Raw genomic sequence first — 19,193 nt, 5'->3', positions numbered from 1 at the left:
TTTTTTATATTTTAAAGTTGGGGCCTCCCCACCAACAACTCAGGTCCCTGCCATTTATCCCAACCCTTTAACCGGTGTTCTACTTTGCTCTCCCCCACTCCTCACTCCCAAAATGTCTAAAGGCTTTGGAGAATAAAAATGCTTTGAATATTGAGAAAACAAGAAATCGAGTTTAGGGAGATGTGAAGGGAATTACATGTGGAAACAAATCTAGTTCTAAAACCAAAGGACATCTAGACTCAAGAGAGGAGGTAGCTGCAAACACAGCGATGTGTGAATTAACTACCTGCTGAGTGCAGGACTAAAGGATGGAAGGTGGGAGGGTTCTGCCAGGCAAGTGTGCTCATACCCTGATGGTAATAGTTGGGCTAGCTGAGTATCTGGCAAATCCCCCCTGATGGAGAAGTCACCTTTTCTTAGAAAACTGAGTATCCTTGAGTCAATATGTTGTATAAGCCTATGTTATAGATTTAATAGGAACAGGTGGTTAAATAAACAGAGAAGTTAAACTAGAAGAGATCAGCAGAGGGAAACTATTTGTTTTAAACCTTCTGTTAGTATTTGCAATATGTATTATTTTCAGAAGTAATGAAGGCTATTTTTCAAACTTTCCTTTTTGTTGTTTGTTTGGGGGGCAGCCGGCCAGTAAGGGAATCCAAACCCTTGACCTTGGAGTTATAGGGCAGCACTCTAACCAACTGAGCTAAGCGGCCAACCAAGGCTATTTTTAAAGCCTCTTCTTTAAAAACAAACAAAAAAGAAGCAAAGAAAGAGGCAAGAAATACCAGATGCTTCTCAAACTAGAGCATATGGTTTGGGGATAACAATCTATACCAATAATTCAGCATCAACCACGCCCAGATCAAAGAGAGATTTGAGCTGCAGACCCACAAAGCCAAACCTACCTTCAGCCTCTTCAACAGCCACTGCAGAAGACCCTGCTGGGCACCCTCTGTACACATCTCGGGCCGGAACTCAGCCATGTTTTCCACAATAGCTGGAGGGAGACAGACACCAGTCACATGGGAGGGCAACTTTGTTTTCATCTGCAACAAGTTTACTTCCCATGACAGGCATTCAATTCTTCTTCCCACTCCCCTATATTCCTCCCAGCCAGATGCTGTGTTGTCATTTCTACATTAACTAGGGAGTTGATGTGTTTTTCTTCAAGTTATATTACAAGTAAAACTCGTAACTGAAAATGATGGAATTCATAAAAGGGATAAGTGATAGATTTTTCTGTGCTAATAGGGAACAACACTATAGCAGAACACAAAAAGGGTGGACACCTGCCTAAGAAGGCCTATTTAATCCCTACTGTATCGGAGTCCCAGAGACCTGTAACTGAAGAGACAGAGAGCTAGGCCCATGCCTTAGGAAACAATCAGGTTGGTGAATTCAGTCTCTTCCTTTCATGGTTCACCCATTTTCAGTACTTTCTCTGTACCATGTGGAAAAAAGGATATTGCAAGGGAGGTAAGCAAGATCTTCTTAATTGAACAAAATAATGTGCACAGAGGGAAAAGGCCATGCTGGCAGAGGTAACTGCCAGGTTCAAGAAAGCAAATATAATTGGTCCTGCCATCTCCTACAACAGCCAAAGTGTTGCTTAATAGAAAAATTAAAAATTAGGAGGCAAAAAAAAAAAAAAAAAGTTATTGTATGACTATGATACTAAAAAGGATAATTTTTTTTTTTTTTTTTTTTGGTCTTTTTTCGTGTCCGGCAATGGATCGCAACCCTCAGTGTCGCACCTACACCGGACCGGGACCGGCAACGGGATCGCGACCCTCAGTGCCGCGCCCGCACCTCGCTCAGCCAGTGAGCAGGAACCAGTCTGCATGTAGGATCCGAACCCTCGGCGGGAGCGCTGCTGCACTCCCAAGCAGCGCACTGCAGCAGTGCGCCACCGGGCCGGCCCAAGGATAATATTTTTTAAAAATCACGTGTAGGGCCGGCCCATGGCTCACTTGGGAGCGTGTGGTGCTGATAACACCAAGGCCATGAGTTCAGATCCCTATATAGGGATGGCCAGTTAGCTCACTTGGGAGAGTGTGGTGCTGACAACACCAAGTCAAGGGTTGAGATCCCCTTATGGGTCATCTTTAAAAAAAAAAAAAAATCACTTGTAGTCCTTAATACATCAAATGCTTTCATTTCCTTCAGGACCCCTTCCACTCCGTATCCTAGAATATGTTGCTATCATGAAGCAGATATAGTTCTGTATTCCCTAAGCACAATGCCCAGAACACACTGGGTATGAATGTTGAGCGACAAAGCACTGGAGAAATCACCACACCTCCCATCTTCTTCCTCATTCCTTCAACCATGTCAGCCTCACCAATGGCAAGTTAAAGAATGACTGGGCAGTGGAAATACAAAGCTGTGGGGCAGAGGTACAATGAGACCCCTGAGAGATGAAGATCATTACAATACCCTGAATTACTTTCTCACATTTCCTAAGAAAATCAACTCATTCATTTTACTCTCCTATGCCTTTATCTCATTCTTCTGCTTAAACTTTAGATGGCTTCCTACTGCCCACTAGAAAAAAATACAAACTTCTTGCCACGGTTTACAAGGTCTTCCATAATCTGGACAAACTTACTCCTCCAGTCCCATTCCCACCACTCTCAATGTTCACTGTCACAGGAGATTTCTAATCATTCCTCAAAGCCCACTCCTATTCATGACTTTGCAAATGATATTCCCCTTGCCTGAAGGCCCTTTTCCCACTCCTCCATCTGTTGAAATGCACCTATCTTCATATTCAGTCCCAATCACTCCTATCCAGAAATTTGCAGACCCTTCCTCTTCACTTCCACAGTGCTTTCACTGACTCCTACGATACCATTTGTCACCCTGCATTCTCTTTTCTTTCTGTTCAAGATTTTACCATCAGTCTGCCCCTTAACGAGTAGAACCCTGCCTAATTCATCATAATCTACCCCAGTACCTAGCACAGTACCTGACAAACATCAGGCACTCAATAGGCAGAAATGGATGAACCTCCTGAGCTGTTGGTAGGTGACCAGGTTGAAACTAGACAAATCTCTGTAGATTGCCAGGCTGGTGCTTCTCCCATTACACCAGGTCCTTTTCATTAACAGTCAGATGAGACTTTGGATAACCATTTGATTCTGCAAAGTCCAGTATTAGGCTAATAGATGGCAATGCCAAATTCTAGCTCTAGACTAGAGCCAACTCCCAAATTACATATTGTTGTGTTCTCTCTTTTCTTACTCCCTAGGTGCCTGTCTTCCCCCTTCCTTATGATAACCCTCACTGAGAGTCTAGAACTACAAGAGAAATCTGTGGTAAACAAAAAGGAGCTGGGAGAAAATCTAATCTCATCAAAATTTCTGCTTCTGCTGGGCCTTATTCATTTCTCAACCTCTGCTTACAGATATGTCACCTCTAGTATTATAAGACAGAAACCAGTGATAAAGAATACTAGCCAAAAGCACAATTTTAAATAGGCTCTTGGTTTGGCAACTTTCCAAAGGGAAAGACTGGGGAGATTCAACCAAGAGAAGGAAGAAGAGAAATACTGCAGAGGAATCCACTTAAATAAACATATGATAATAAAGGGGCAGCAAAGTTAGTATCAATATTTCAACTCAGAGTTTACGTGCCAATCTATACATAGGGAGAGAAAAAAACAAGCTATTTTTCACATAAAATGTCCTATAAAGAAAGGTGCATAGTTGTCCAAAGGCTTGTAGTTCCACTGGAGGAAAGTAAGAAGAAAAACAAACATACAACAATTAAAAAATTTTTAATATACACCCCCCCCCCAAAAAAAAAAAAATCACCTGCATAGACTTTATCCTAACTCTTGGAAGCAAAGGCTGCTAAAAGGAACCAGGGGTTTTTGTCTAGGAAGGTTACCTACTTGGTGGATTTCTGCTTTTATTACCTGTAAGCCAAACTAATGCTGCAGTTATATGAAATTTACACAAGGGTCTTCATTTCTGAAAAGGCAGTTTGGGAGCAGAAGGAAAGAAAACATTCCCGTTGTTGACTATTATGGAGGAGGAATGGAAATGAGCACCAAGCCTCCAAACAAACACAAAGAAACTCAAAGAATGGCAGGTGCGCCCTTCCTCTCACCCAGCGTGTTGTGGACACCATCCGCCTCCTCTTTCACAGACTCATCCAGGCGCTCCAGATTCTGCACCAGAAGTGCTACCACCTGCCCATCCACCTGCAGGAACAGGGAAGCAAAAGGAGAGAGGAACACATGTCACAAAATGGTCCCCCAAATGTTCCCACTCCCATACTCACTTCTCCACTACTTGAATGAACAAATTATGTGAATAATCAGGAATCTATGGTTTACAATGTACTCTCCTATCCCATTACCTCTTTTGAGTTTTAAAGTGACCCTGATCAAGTAAAGGGTAGACACTATTATCCCTAACTTAAGATGAGTAAATTGAAGCTTAAGGAGACAAACCAAAATTCAAAGTTAGTGAGTGACAGCACCAGCATTTGAACCTAGACCATCAGAAACCAAGTCAGGTGCTCTTTCTCCTTCTCTGTGGTACTTAAACACCTTAAAGAAGGCCATCTTAAGCCAGGTCAACAGTTCACTCAAGCCAAAACATGTTTCTAGACCACAGCACCAAGAGGTGTTTAGGTGGAATATCTACTAGCTGACCATCAAATTTAGGGTTAAACTCAAAACATTTCTAACTTCCCATGCTAAGCTTTTATGAAAAAATTACTTATGAAGAATTTCTAGTTCCCTCTTAAAAAGAATAACATAATAAAATGCCTTATATTTGTAGTACATTTAATGCATAAAAAAAGCTATTGTATTTCTCTTATTTAATTTGATTCAGACTTTTTTTTTTTTTTTAAAGATGACCTTGACTTGGTGTTGTCAGCACCATGCTCACCTAGTGAGCTAGCTGGCCATCTCTATATGGGATCCAAACCCATGGCCTTGGTGTTATCAGCACCACACTCTCCTGAGCCACGGGCCAGCCCTGATTCACACATTTTTAAACAGACAGAAAATTTTCATTAGCCACATCATACAGCTGATATTCAAGAGGTTAGTGACTTAGCCAAGACCACAGAGCTGCTGAGCAGTGGCAGCAAAAGAAAAAACCAGACTTTCTTCTTCTTAGGTGAAAAAATGCTTTTCCTACTTCACACTACCTTCTGTGCACAATCTGTGTTCTAGGGAGACTGGCCTTGGGTAACCCTGATGCACATCAAGGAGGATAACTAAGGAAACACCTAATTTTCTATCACCAAGAAATGATTATCCATCTGGTAACAGATTTCTTAAAAGGCAGCCAATAAGTAAACCTGTATCTGAAGATAAGATCTACTGCGTACTTGTGGTGTATCCTGCCTCTCAGTGCCTCAGTTTCCTCAATTAGGAAATAGTGACAAGTTGTAAAGGTTAAACAAAAATATGTGACATGCTTTTACCCTGGGTCTGGTTCACGGCTGCTGCTCAAAAAAAATCAAGTGGAGAGTTTGAATTTAGCCCTTTATCCCTTTTGATACCTGATTATTCACTGTTCTTATCTCTCACTGGCTAAGAAAAAACCAAGTTCTTCGAAGGCAGCCACCTCTCCCTCATTCATCTTGGTATACCCTTCAAAGTCTAGTATATTGCTATTCGTAGCAAATATTCAGTAAATTTTGCTAAACTTAAATAAACTGAAGTTACTTTGTGCACTGGAATCAGTTCATTATATATGTATGGCTCCATTTACCCTCACGCTCACAGCTTTTACAGATGAGAAAATGAAGGCTCAGAGAGGTTGATTAGCCTGACCAAAGTCACAAAGCTAGTGGCAGAAGTGACCAACTACAAAACCCTATTTTTTCCCATTATCCTAGTATTTTGCTGAGGTGAGAGGAAGGAAGAGAGACAAACGGAGAGAGAAGGAAATGATGTCATCCAACTGACTCTTCCTGAGCACTTGTGTGTAAGGCACTCTACAGACACAATTCAAACTGAGCCTGAGGATGGAAGCAGAGGCAAGAGGCGGAGATCCTGAAATAAGTTTATTCTTTCTGTGTGAGACTTAGGGGAAACATCTGGCCATGTTGAAAAGCTGAAATTATTGACTAATTTGTGATACCTGAATCACAAATGAATTAGATTTTTCTAGGCTCTCCTTCATGGTCTGGTGTGAGGAACAATGAGGGGATAGTATTTAGGGAATATTATGCTGATGCCAGAATTGAAAACGCCTGTAAATACCAGAAAGAGCTGTTTTCTCCTCTTACACAAGATATACAATCTTGCTCCCAAATCTCACAACCAGCAAAGGCTTCACCAAAGAAATCCACTACAGTGTTTTCTTTAATTAATTGGACAATTTGGGGATGTGAGAGAAAACAGAAAAACATCTGGGGGAAAAGTATGAACCATGTCACAGTTTGTTTTTCCCTAAATCACCCTGATTGACTTATAATCTCCCTGAATCCTAAAGCAGCAGACAACGCAATTCCGCTGGGCATCACACTGTTTGTCAGTTCTGCAAACTGCTTCACCAGTTTCAATTTCTTATTGCTGCTCTATCTGCAGTATTTTTTTTCCCTTTGTCTTGGTTCTTAATTATGTTTACCATCTCTGCTGTCTGGAAAGTGGTGGGGACAGAGGCAGTGAGCAACACATTTAAATCCTAGACCTGCATGGTTATGGATAATGGATGTCTGGCTGGAGGAAAATCTTTTTTTCTCACTATGGAAGTCTAACTTCTAACAGGCAGCCTTTTTAAGCTTGCAAAGTGAGAAACTTTATGTTTAGCTGGGTTAAATGCAATTTTATCTGATTGCAGTAGGGCCAAAAGCAGTCAAAATACATTTAAGCTCAGAAAATTCTTGGAAAAATATTTATATTATGCATAGCTCTGGATACGGCCTAGTAAGAAGTACAAATTAGCATTCTGTCCTACTCCCTCTAACCCCTTGGGTCTACCTTCAATTTTTTGGACCTCTGACAAAGTCTGAAACTAAAGACAAATCCTACTTAGGGATTAAAGCATCAACCCTGGCTTGGAAATCAGGACTATCTTACACCTGACATTTTCCAATAAGTCATCAGTTATTTCTGTTTGTAAGCAGGTCTCCCAAACAGTATTCCAACAGGTCCTACTGAAACAAAGTTCAAGGGCATGATCAGACCTTTTTTCCACTTGTCCAAAGAGAATGGATATAGGAGAAGAGGAAATAAAAGAGAGGGTTTGAAGGAGGATTCTTTTTCTATCTGGTAAAATCTGCCGATAAGCTTTCTAGAGAATTAGTTATATTGAAGTTTTTCTACCTACTAAGAGTTACAGAAATTTCATATTTAAAAAAAAACAATAAGGGCCTGCCCGTGGCTTACTTGGGAGAGTGTGGTGCTGATAACACCAAGGCCACGGGTTCAGATCCCCATATAGGGATGGCCAGTTAGCTCACTTGGGAGAGCATGGTGCTGACAACACCAAGTCAAGGGTTAAGATCCCCTTACCGGTCATCTTTAAAAAAATAATAAATAAAAATAAAACCCCACTCACTGAATCTTGATCAAACATGTTTTGAGGATACATATGGTAATATGGTCATAATGTAAAACTACGGCCTGCTGCAACCTATCTAGTAATATTTTAGCTTTTATTCTTGCCCTTGCAAGCTGCCACAGTGGTCTTTATAAAATGTTCGGTCAGACCACATTACCACTCCCTTGCTTACAATCCTCCAATTACTTCCCTTCACACTGGCAATTCCACCTGAACTTCTAATCAAGACCTACAAAGCCCAGTGTGGTCTGGCCCTGACTCTGCTCTTTCTCCTCCCCGCAGTTGCACTCTAACAGGACTGGCCTTTTATCTGATCCTTGAATATGTCAAGCTTATTCTTATCTCAGGTGTTCTGCCCTTGTCTCCTCTTGCTCTTGACCATCCTGAATGGCTGGTTTATTCTTGTCATCCAGAACTCAGGCCTTCCCTGACTAGTTAATCTAACCTGATATCCCAACCACTCTACATCACATCACTCTATTTTAATTCTCTGTGAAACAAATAATCACTATCTGATAGTTTTCTTGTTTACTTATTTACTGTTTCCCCTACACTAGAACAGGAGCTCCAGAAATGCAGAGATATTTTCAGTCCTGCTCACAGATGTATACCCAGTTTCTAGAATCAGGAACATACCAACCACTCAACAAATACAGATGAAGATGAGAACATTAGTGGAAATGGGAAGGCATAGGATCCAGATATTTACATAGTAAGTACCCTTACAGCAACATAAAACCCACCAATCTCAGCCTCACCTGAGCAGCACAAATACATTGCTAAGCCCAAACCAAATCAACACAGGGCTTCAAAGTTTTAACTCTTAAGTAGGGTTAATTGAGGACAACAATGGGTATGGAGGGTAGTCGCCTGGCTCTCAACATCAAAGCCACTTTTGCGAAAATCTTTATAGCAAATGGTGGCTTGTAAAGTAAGTCAAATCATAACTAAAGCCCAAATGTTTCATTATTTTAGTTATTATTTTAGTTATGCTAACTTTCCATTTATATTGTCAGAGCTAGGGCTCAGACCCTCCAAACCCATTGTAAAGACTGGGTCCCCAGACCCCTCACACACAGGTCCATGCTAAGTAATTGGGAAAGATTCCAGGAGCTGTTGGCAGATAGCATGAGCTCAGTCCTCAGCTTCCTCAGAGGCAGCAGCTTACAGGTCCAGTAGCTTACAGGTGTGGCAGTGGCCTTGCAGAGGGTCCTGGGGGCATTAGCAGCAGCAGCAGCAGCAGCCTCCAGCAGCAGTAGTGACCTCCCCATGCCGCCACCCCACGGGGGCAGGGGGGGGCATCCTGGGGATGGGAGATGCCGTGGATCAGAGCTCATCCCTAAGTCCATAACCCAGGACACCTGGGTGCATATGCACAATTATACTAGACGATAACCAAGGAACGCCTGAACGCATATGCCTGTTTACATCAAGTGCTCGGCAAGATTCTGAACATCTGAGCGGCCCTGACCATTTTTCCTATATTTCCCAACATGGCTCCTAGCCGCTCTGGCCAGTTTCATGACCCAGCCACATTTCCTCCTCTGGCTATGACACCTCCACATACTCTCATATTAAAGCCTCGCTTCAGAGGTCATCACCAACACCTGCATCTCTGCAGTCCTTCCTGATTATCCTCCAGAACTGATCGCTCCCTCCTCTTTTCCACAGAAGTTTGCATTTCTCACAGCTGTTCTCAATATTCTGCCTTGTACTATCATTACTTCTTTCTTTTTTTAAAAACTAAACCTCTATCTTTGCATGTCTTATTTAGGCCTATGCCATCCAAACATGGGGGAGGGGGGGTGAGTATTTGTTCAAAATAATTTGTGAAACTTTTTTGAACTGAAAAAAAAAAAACCGACTAAACAAACATTCACAAACATCTGTGTGGAAGATGATACAACTTTAACCTGACATTTACTAAGTGCTGCATATCTGCCAATCATAATACCTCTACAACAATAACAACCAACATTTATTGGGTGTTTACTCTGTACCAGACTGTACTGAAGAATTATTAAATATTTCACTTATTCCTCATGTTGGTACTGCCCGATAAACACTACTGTTATCTCCACCTTACGGAAGAAACAGAGTATGGAGAGGTTAGGTAACTTTGCCAAGGGCACAGAGCTGGTAAGTGACAGAACCACCCCTCTGACCATCTCCGTAGGGGGATCACAACTCAAGAACAAACTTATAAACAGATCTCTATAATCCAATGTGACCAGCGCCAGGATGAACAAAATGCTAGGGGAACACAAATTCTGCTGGGATGATAAGTCTGGAAAAAGAGAAGAAATGAGGTTTAAGTTAGGCTTTACAGGATGAGAAGGAGTATTCCAGGTATCTGAAAGAAGCAAGGCATGCCAAGCTGAAGGCAAAGTTTGAGGAAAGGCATGGGCCTACCAAGCACATGGCAAGTTCTAGGACTAGTAAGTAAAAAATGACTGCAATCTAATTGCTACTCTCAAGGAGTCCAGAGTCATCTTTAGAGAGGTAAGCCAAAGAACTGTCATCAAAACAATATACCCTCATGCTTACTACTCTTTAGGAAATAGTACATTGTCCAGGCTACCAAATTAACTTGTTACAAAGCATAAATATTCACCTTTTACATAAGTAGTAGTAGTGGATGTGAACCAAATTTTAAAACCCCAAAGATCCCTGAGAATGCCAGGACAGCACTCCTTCCCCACAAATGTGTTATTCTATTGCTCAGGACTTCCAACTGGGAAAAAAACCAAAGCAATAACCGCAAACTGCACAACACAATAAATTCTGCCACATGCCCTCTAGCCTCTGCTCATGCAATTCCAGGCCTGTGATATTGGCCCCAAATTAAAACTACGAAGACAACTCAACCCTTGTAATATGAGAATACTTATCAAACTTCTTCCTGAATGCAGCACAAGGGTAGGAAAAAAATAAACGGAACACCACCCGCTGGTTCTGCTCTGATATTTACTGATGGCTTCTGACTGGTCACCGACAAGCAAATAATACATTGGAGTCCAGGAATGTTTAATGTTTGTGATTCACACCAGCCCCACCACGATAAAGCTATAAGCGTCAAAATCTTAAAACAGTATAATAATAATAAAAACGAAACAAAACAAATGGGAAACCCTGTAGAGCAGCTACCTAATGGCTCCCCAGACTGAGGATGAACTGTTTTTTTCCAAACAAACAATAAATTCTGCAAGATCCAGCTTTTGTTGGTGGGCTTGGCAACATGGAAAGCACAAAGGGGGCTTTTGTGTGAATTGCTGTTGCTGTGTACATTTTACACATAGCAGCCAGGCTAGCTGTTCCTCTCTCATTTTCTCTATTCACACAGGCAAAGGATGGTAATTAAAATCAGCCCAGGGACCAGGTAGGAAGGCTCATTCAGGGCCACTGTAATTAACCTCTGTAAGGTAAGACTGCACAAATGACACTGTGGAGACACAATGCAGAAACAAGTGCCACATCCTTCCTTTGGATGCTTCTCAAAACAAAAGGACATCCCAACATCATCCTTTTCTTTCTGCATAGTGACTCAAAGGAAATATAAAAGTCCGGAATTCTATAAAAGTGGCAGTTTGCTCTAGGAAGGAGCTTGAAAGAAAAATGGCCAAAGAAATTTTCATCATACTTGGTCACAAATGGCCTTGCTGGACTCCAGCCTCGCTCTCTGTAAGAGACAGTTCTTCATATCCAGTGGGTCCACAACCCCTTCATTCACACCAAATGCCAGCAGTGAGCATGGCACAAGGGAAATTTCTAGTGTCGAGAACCTTAAGGGAAAGGGTGAGGAGGGTGGGCAGTGTAGCACTGGGTCTAATGATCACTTGGGGTTCCAGTCCCAGCCATTCTGATTCAGTAGGTCTTGGGTGGGGCCAGAAAGCAGCCTAACAAGCACCCCAAGTGCTTCTAATACAAGTGGCTACAGGATCCTTGATAAACTCTGCAAACTGCATCAAAATCAATACTTACTAATATCCTCACCAGAGTGAAAAAGAGAAGGGAAGGAAAATCAACAGAGTCTTGAGGAGGGAGAGAGCTTGGTGAGTGAACATGGCTCCACAAGCAGTACCAAGGCCAGAGGCTGAACTAAACCCACTTCTGCCACTGGCCAGCTGTGCCTTTTCAGCCTCGGAGCCCTATCTGATCACCCGCAAGTGAGGGAATTTGGTGTGTTGGGGATCAGATCTTGCAGGCTCTTCCCTCAGCTGTCATAGGATTGGCTGGGTGGTCCAGTGGAAGGCTTCACTTCTGCATCTGGGTTTTCTCACTTGTAAGGCAATTAGACTAGATGGGACCTGGCTGACGGGCTTCATCTCACATACCAACTCCTTTGGATTGGCTGCTGCCTGGAACAATAGCTGAGGACAATTCAGAGGCCTTGCCTAGGCTCCACAAAAAGGAATGCAGAAATCAAGTGGCTCTGTCTTTCACAGGCAGGGGATGCAACTCTGACCTAGCTCCTAGCTGAGCTATAAGGTTTGTTCTTGTCTTTAGCATTCTCCAATTCCTCTCTGAAGACCTATCTGTAAAATAAGTACTAATAATACCTGTCCTCACTGGCACTTGGGATTACAAAGCCCAGAAGAGAAAACAAACATCCGTGAAAGCTCTTTGTAAAAAGGTTAGTACAATAAGGTTGGTTGGGGGAGGGGGGAAGAAATCCAAGAGAACAGAGGTTCAAATCTCAGCTGTATGACCATGGGTGAGCTGTTTTCTCTGAGCCTCAGCTTCATAGCTATAAATGGAAATAACCACCATAATACCCACCTAAGCGGATGTGGTGAGGCTTAAACAGAGTGAAAAGGATGAGAAGCATCCTGCCTGCAGCACATATTTAATCAATATTAGCCCTATACAACCCCTAACATAACATGGTTCCAAAGAATGAAGTACCCCACAAGTTGCATTTGACTTTCTTACTCTCCTCCTTCAGTCCAGCCTTGCCATAGAGTCCTACCAACGCCCACTGATGCCAACTCACAGAGACAATGGTGGTGGTGATGCCAACACCTTACACAAGCCTGCAAAACCCCAGAGGGATATGCTACTTACCAGAGCATCAATGAGTACTTCCGCTCCCTCTTCACTCTCATGGAGGGTGTCTATATCTGTCAGCTCCTGAAGCAAATCAACCACAGCTATGGACACATGTGAAAAACGTTAAGGGTATCACGTGCATACTGAAACCCTACCGACGTCTTATTAAAATCTTTGGTTCCCTTCCATTTCCTCATCACTTGCTTCATCACCATTTACCTTTAATGTACTCTGGTTTTATTAACATCTCTTCAACTCACAGTGAGTGTTCAATAAATGTTGTTAACTGACTCGGTCTCTTTCCTTATGCTGCCTTCCTGGCAACTTAATCCATAGGTTCACTGCATTTTCATAAATTTCACAACTTTAAATAGATCACTTGGGAGGTTGCTTTTTACAGTGAGAAATAGGCCAACACCCTTAACCTTATCTCATAATTTACATTCTTGAAACTCAGTTTAATCTTAACTACCTTGTACCGTTCACCTTTGAAGTCTGCAATGATTTCTGAGGCAAGGTGGCTAGTTTTCACCAAGGAGTCTTCAGAGATCAGAGCACAACAAAACTGGTTGAAAATGCACAGGGAAGAATTTATATGGAATTGCGCCAGGCCCCACCAACCTTCCTCCCCTCAAATGCCACAATGCTTTGGACATAAAAGGAAGGCAAACAATGAGAATTAAATGCTGGGCAAAAATGGGAGAAAGAGAGGGAAGTATAAGGAAAGGAAACATGAAGGAGAGAAGAAAGGAGTTACATTTGGAAACTAAAAGGCAAAACTAAATTTATCACTAAATTTCCCTTCTCTCACCTAGAAACTCACTCTCTCTCCCTCCCTCTAGATATCTTGTTCCATCGACCTGCATTTACTGAATGCACACTGTGAAGGTGATAAAGGCAAATTTATTCTTCATTCCAGGCCTCAGTTTTCTCATCTGTTAAATGAGGAAGTTAGATAATCAAAGATATTTTTAAAAATTATACACCACAGGCAATAACCAACATGCAACAAATGAGGAATATAGACAAATATAAACTGCAGACGTCCTGAAAAAAGAGCAATCAAGTTGAGCTGGGAAATTAGGAATGACTTATTAGATAAAAAGACTGGTCAGAAAGCAGGTAACCAAACAGATGATGGTGGGTAGGCTAGAAACAAAACCACAGGAATAAAAGCAGAGAGACTGAAATGTACAAGGGATGAAGAGAGGAAAGAGGATTAGGGGAAGAGGAGAAGGAAAGGGAGAGAGAGAGAAAATTATAACTACAATCATGTGTCTCTTAACAATGGGGATATATTCTAAGAAATGCATTGTTAGGTGATTTCAGTGTTGTGGGAACATCACAGAGTGCACTTACACAAACCTAGATGGTACAGCCTACCACACACCTAGGCTATGTAGTATACTCCTTGCTCCTACCACCATCATATATAAGGTCCACTGTTGACTGAAATGTCATTATGTAGTGCATGACTGTGTATGAACAAAATAATATTCTGAAAGAATAACCTAACAGCTGTGTGCAGGATGCACTAAAGCACTATAAGTGGTGGGCGTAGGCAGAGAGAAAGCAGCATGTGCAGGTAGCTGGGGCGTACGAGGTGGGAGCCAGGCCTGAAGGATGAAGACCTGTTCCAAAGCCACCACATACAACAGAAACCAAAAGTGAGACAATAAGGGTGAGAATCAGATCAGTTTCACTACAACTAGAAAGAAAAAAGAAAAAATGCAGGACACATTAACAAGAATGATAGGGCTTGCTAAGTGCTAACTGGTGCTGGGGGTATTTTATGAACAACTCCTGCTGAAGAAAAATTTCTTGAAGGTTCACTTTAGTCATCTCTAACTAACCAGCCAACCATCATAAATAAGTAATTAAGCTTTCTGTGTCTTACTCTTTCACTCTTAAGGGTGATATTTACCCAAAACATGGGAATGCTACAAAATTTAATGTGTACAAAGAGCCTAAAGGTCTTTGGATAAAAATCCTTCATGCTTATAGTCTTTATTACCAAATAACCAGAAAGCTATTGACACAAAAGACCATGTGTCATACATGACATACAGTAAACCAAAACACACAAAATGTTTGAATCAGTTAAGAAAAAAACAACAAAACCAACCAGGCTACCAAACTAACCCCTAGAAACCCCTGAGCTGCCCCTGACTAGTAAAAATAAATAGTTCTCCCTCTCTAAAGATTGAAATAGTCACCATGATAATAATCATCATTTTTAAAAGTCATCCTCACACCAGGTGCTATGCTACTGAATTCTCATAACAGTATTATAAGGTTAAGCATGACCCCCATTTAACAGATAAGAAAGCTAGAGCTCAGAGTGGTTAAATACATATAGGTCACTGTAGTAGTAAGGGAAAATATTAGGTCTATCTGATTCCAATAACAGCGTTTTTGCCACTACACTCCATATTAATGCACAGGGAGATATATACCAGGTTTAAACAGGCTAGATTCAGGCAAGTTCTAGCTATGGACCCTGCTGTAATCACAGAGAAAAAAACTGTCATTTATTCCACCATAAATTACTGAAAGTCCCAGGAAAAAGAACAAAATGTTAACACCTCTCCCTCATCATCTTCAACTAAGAAACTCCCATATTTATTCTCTTTAAAAGTTCTCACATGAGATTTAAAAAAACACATAATCCACACACATGTTTATCTAATATGCATGGCATCATTTCATCTATCATCCATCCATCCACTGCAGAGTCAGATGTCTGCAGGACAAGGATCTGAATCAGGCACGCAATAAGTATTATCCCTTGAAGAGCACCATGCAGGGCTGGCCAGTTAGCTCCACTGGTTAGAGTGCAGCCTTATAACCCCAAGGTCATAAGTTTGGATCCCTGTGCCGGCCAGCCCCCCCCCCCCCCCAAAAAAAGAGCACCATGCATGGTGAAATAGTTCTTAACTAATATGTGATGATTATTAATTAAATAATAGTCTCAGGAGACACTGGGATATATCTGAAAGGGCAACAGATGAAAAGTTTGAGCAAACTTGAGGGGAGGGGTCATGTCATATTCATCTTCGCTTCACATCTTTAGTGAGCCGAATGATCCCATAATGATCACTATCCATGTAATCTTGTACAAGCCCCTTTGTTTCCTTACAGTTTCATTTCCTCATCATAAAATAGGGGTAATAGTCTCTGCCCAGCCTATCTCACTGAGGTATAAGGAATAAATAAGGTCAGGTATGTCAAAGGCCAAGTAAGTTAAAATACTCAGAAAATATGAAAGCACTATAATACAGATTGTTAGTCAAGTCTTCCCACAGAATGCCCAAATCCCTCACTATTCCTTCACTTTTCCAAAAGCCTCTAAAATCTAAAATTTAAGCTAACAACAGCATGGCCCTCCCTTTCTGGGTCACAATGGGTTGGAAGATCTAATTTTATACTTCAGTTATGCTACAGATATTCAGATTGATCAAGTCCTTTTTTAGCCTCTAAGGTCTTGTGGGCCAAATATCACATTTTCCTTTGATTAGTTTTACACCACACTCATAAGATGTGTCACATTAAACCTAGAAACTTTTAAAAAAAGGAAAAAAAATTGTTATTATGGTGGTAGATTTTATATAGAAACAGGATAAATGTCTAACTTTTACCAAGAAAAGTTGTTTCTTATTCCAGTGGATATTCCTTGCCTACTTTCCTGCCTCAGTTGAGAAGTCAAACAAGAAACCAGCTACCTACCAGGTCTGGTAAACATTTCATCAATCCTAGTACCAACTGATTTTACATAAATTCCCAACTTTCACAAAATAGTATTTCAGCAAGGCAGTAATGAGTCCATAATTGTAATCATCAACTCCAGGGTTATGTAATATGACCCAGAAGACAGAAGGTCATTTGAAGACCAGAAAGAGGAATAAAAACTGAAACTAAAGATAGATAAATGAACACTCAATCTTGATGACAAAATTCCGCATGGTATGCCATCCATCCAGCATTTCTTCACAAGCAGACTCCAGGCATGGGTGATAGGTTTTTCTACTGTAGTTACAATTTCATTTCACAAGGTAAAAGGCTCTCCCATATAGGTATAATAGGAAAACAGGGAGCCTGTCTCTCTGCGAATTACTAAAACACAGTTTTTGATAGCCTATTTTGTCATGTCAAGTAGAAAAGGCACCCCACTCCCTCCCTCTGTACCTGTCCACTACAGGGGCAATAAGCTAGTATAATAATGGGTGAAGCAGAAAAGATCAGCTGGAAACAAAATGGTCCATAACACAACAGCTCTTGGAGAAAAAGTGGTCTTTACTCCTATTTTTTGGCTCTAGATGTTTGTTTTGTGCCCTGATCCCACTTAGTGTCTTGGTACAGAAACTGAGCATTAATCTCTAATGAGATGTGTCCACAAGGAACAAAGTTACTAAAAAAACAAACAAACAAAAAAAAACCCAGCAGAGAAAGAATAAAATGCATTAAGCAGATGTCTTTTTTAAAAAGTCATTTCAAAAATGCCTTCTTAAGAAAAAAGAACCAGTATAGATTTAGAAGATAAAACTGATTTAATGCAACAAACGTGGGATTTTTAAAAATCTTTTTTCTTTTATTCCTAGACTAGGACAGTGATTAGATATCGTTCAATACAGCTGCATTTCAAAACAGACAAAATGGTCTTTTTCTCCTTTTACAACAGCTGGCATAGAATAAACCGATGCTCTTAATTTTATCCCATCCTAGATCAAACTAATATGGAGAAGAAACTGTACTCATTCAACATTTATTAAGTACCTACTAAATGCTAGTAGGCATTATTTTGCCACAGGGGAAATATCCAAAGCAGGCTACAACCACCTTAATCTTCCAGGAACATGGATTTCACCTAAAACCCATAAACAAGATCAAAAGTTATATTATGAGGTCCTTTTCCTAAATTGCCATTTTGGCACTTTTTGCCTTATCTGTCTTTCTTCAGAGCATAATTAACTGGCTCCAAAAAATGGGTGGCTTATCAACACATATTTTAAAGAAAGCCAAACAACAGATGAGAAAAAGAATTGTTTTATTTATTTTGGCAGCTGAGCAAAAAAAGATCCAGGTATCGAACCCTGGATTTTGGTGTTACCAGCACCACGCTCTAACCAACTGAGTTAACTAGCCAGCCCTAAATTCTTTTAAATGTACTTTCGATTCTGGAAATATCAAGATGAGAACAGCTCCTAGTAAAACAATAGCTCAAGATACGTTAAGTCTTCTTAGACAGTGTTTGCAGGAAAGCAATGGAGCAATAACCAACTCCTTCCCAGTCCAATTACAAGAAAGCCCCTTAGGAGGCCCTACTCTTGCTCATTAACATGGGGTCTGTAACACAAGGCACCCTCAACTATTGCACACACCCTCAGTCAGTTTGGTCCTCTTTAACATTCTCAGACCCAGACTGCTCAAGTTCAATTGCTCTTTGTTGGTCTTAAAAAAATGGTCGTCCCTTATTTTCCAAATTCCCACAGTAATTCTTCACAAAATCCAACTGGACAACTCTGAAAGTTCTCCTGGCTTTCTAGAGTCTGAGAAAACTAAACAGTGATCTGGAAAAGAATAGTGCTAATGACCACTGTCTAAAATTATTCCACACAAAAAAGAGCTGTCCCATCAGCACCAATGATCTACTCTGTAAATAATTTATAAATTTTTCCCTTGTGCACATTAGTATGCAACCTGTATTGATGCCTTAAGTTAACAATGAGATCTTATTTTTCTGAATCACAAAGTGGTGGAGAGAAAGCAGATTTTGAATAAATTGGGTTTAGATTACTTGTTATTTATTAAAGAATAGGGCATTTAGCTGGGAAGCAGTAGTTGTGATTTTTTTTTTTTTTAAATAAAGCCATAGACTGATATCCTGATAAGTTTGTAGTGACTACATGAGCAGCCAGCAAAATCACATCAGCTTCCATCCAGTATATAAAAAATGGCAATTTCCATCGCAAAGGTAGAGACCATGAAAATAAACCCAAAATGCACTCTAATCTCTACATCTTTCAAAAGCTCTACATCTATCCATCTCCAATCCCCAATTCCCTGATCACCCCCAAGCCAGAGATGACCCACACCTTCTCAGAGCTCCAATGGCATTTCCTGAGCATAACACTCCAAAGACACTCACCACACACGCCATGGGTGTAGTAATTTAAATGATTTTCTTCTCAGCTGGAGTTATTTCTTGTTTCCATAATAGTACCCAACAGGCTTATCATACAAGGAGGAACCTAGTAAATGCTAGTGATCTACCAAAAATAGTTTAGAAAGAACTCTACTGACTTGTCACTCAAATTGAGAGCACGGCAAATGACATATGAAAACAGGATACTTTTGAATTTAGTACCATGGTGATTTTTTTGAGCGGGCGGGGGCTAGCAGGGGTGGGGGCTAGCAGGAGCAGTGATCAGCTACCATCTGGGGTTTTATCTTCCTTTTGTTTTATTCCTTCCTGTTCTTTTAGGCAAATTGAGTAAATCTGGCTTAAACCAGCCCACAAAAATGGTTTTTATACACAATACCTTAAAAAAAAAAAACCTTTAAATGTACCTTTGGTTTTATTTTTCTGTAGAAACACTCCAAAAGGTTCAC

General features: G+C 40.8%; 1 protein-coding gene across 1 annotated transcript in view; it reads right to left on the bottom strand.

Annotated features, from left to right (window-relative positions):
* Positions 1-19,193, bottom strand: part of CTNNBL1 (catenin, beta like 1) — a 169,271-nt gene that overhangs the window by 93,426 nt on the left and 56,652 nt on the right. The window contains exons 5-7 of the mRNA XM_008575535.1: positions 12,600-12,697; positions 4,114-4,207; positions 906-997 (exon numbers count right to left, since the gene is read on the bottom strand). Coding sequence (XP_008573757.1) covers positions 906-997; positions 4,114-4,207; positions 12,600-12,697 — 284 coding nt within the window. The remainder of the gene's footprint in view (positions 1-905; positions 998-4,113; positions 4,208-12,599; positions 12,698-19,193) is intronic.

This window comes from Galeopterus variegatus, unplaced genomic scaffold (genome assembly GCF_000696425.1).
Source record: "Galeopterus variegatus unplaced genomic scaffold, G_variegatus-3.0.2 Scaffold59, whole genome shotgun sequence".
Taxonomy (NCBI): domain Eukaryota; kingdom Metazoa; phylum Chordata; class Mammalia; order Dermoptera; family Cynocephalidae; genus Galeopterus; species Galeopterus variegatus.
The sequence above is the reverse complement of the archived record's forward strand: the minus strand, read 5'-3'. Positions and strand labels throughout refer to the sequence as shown.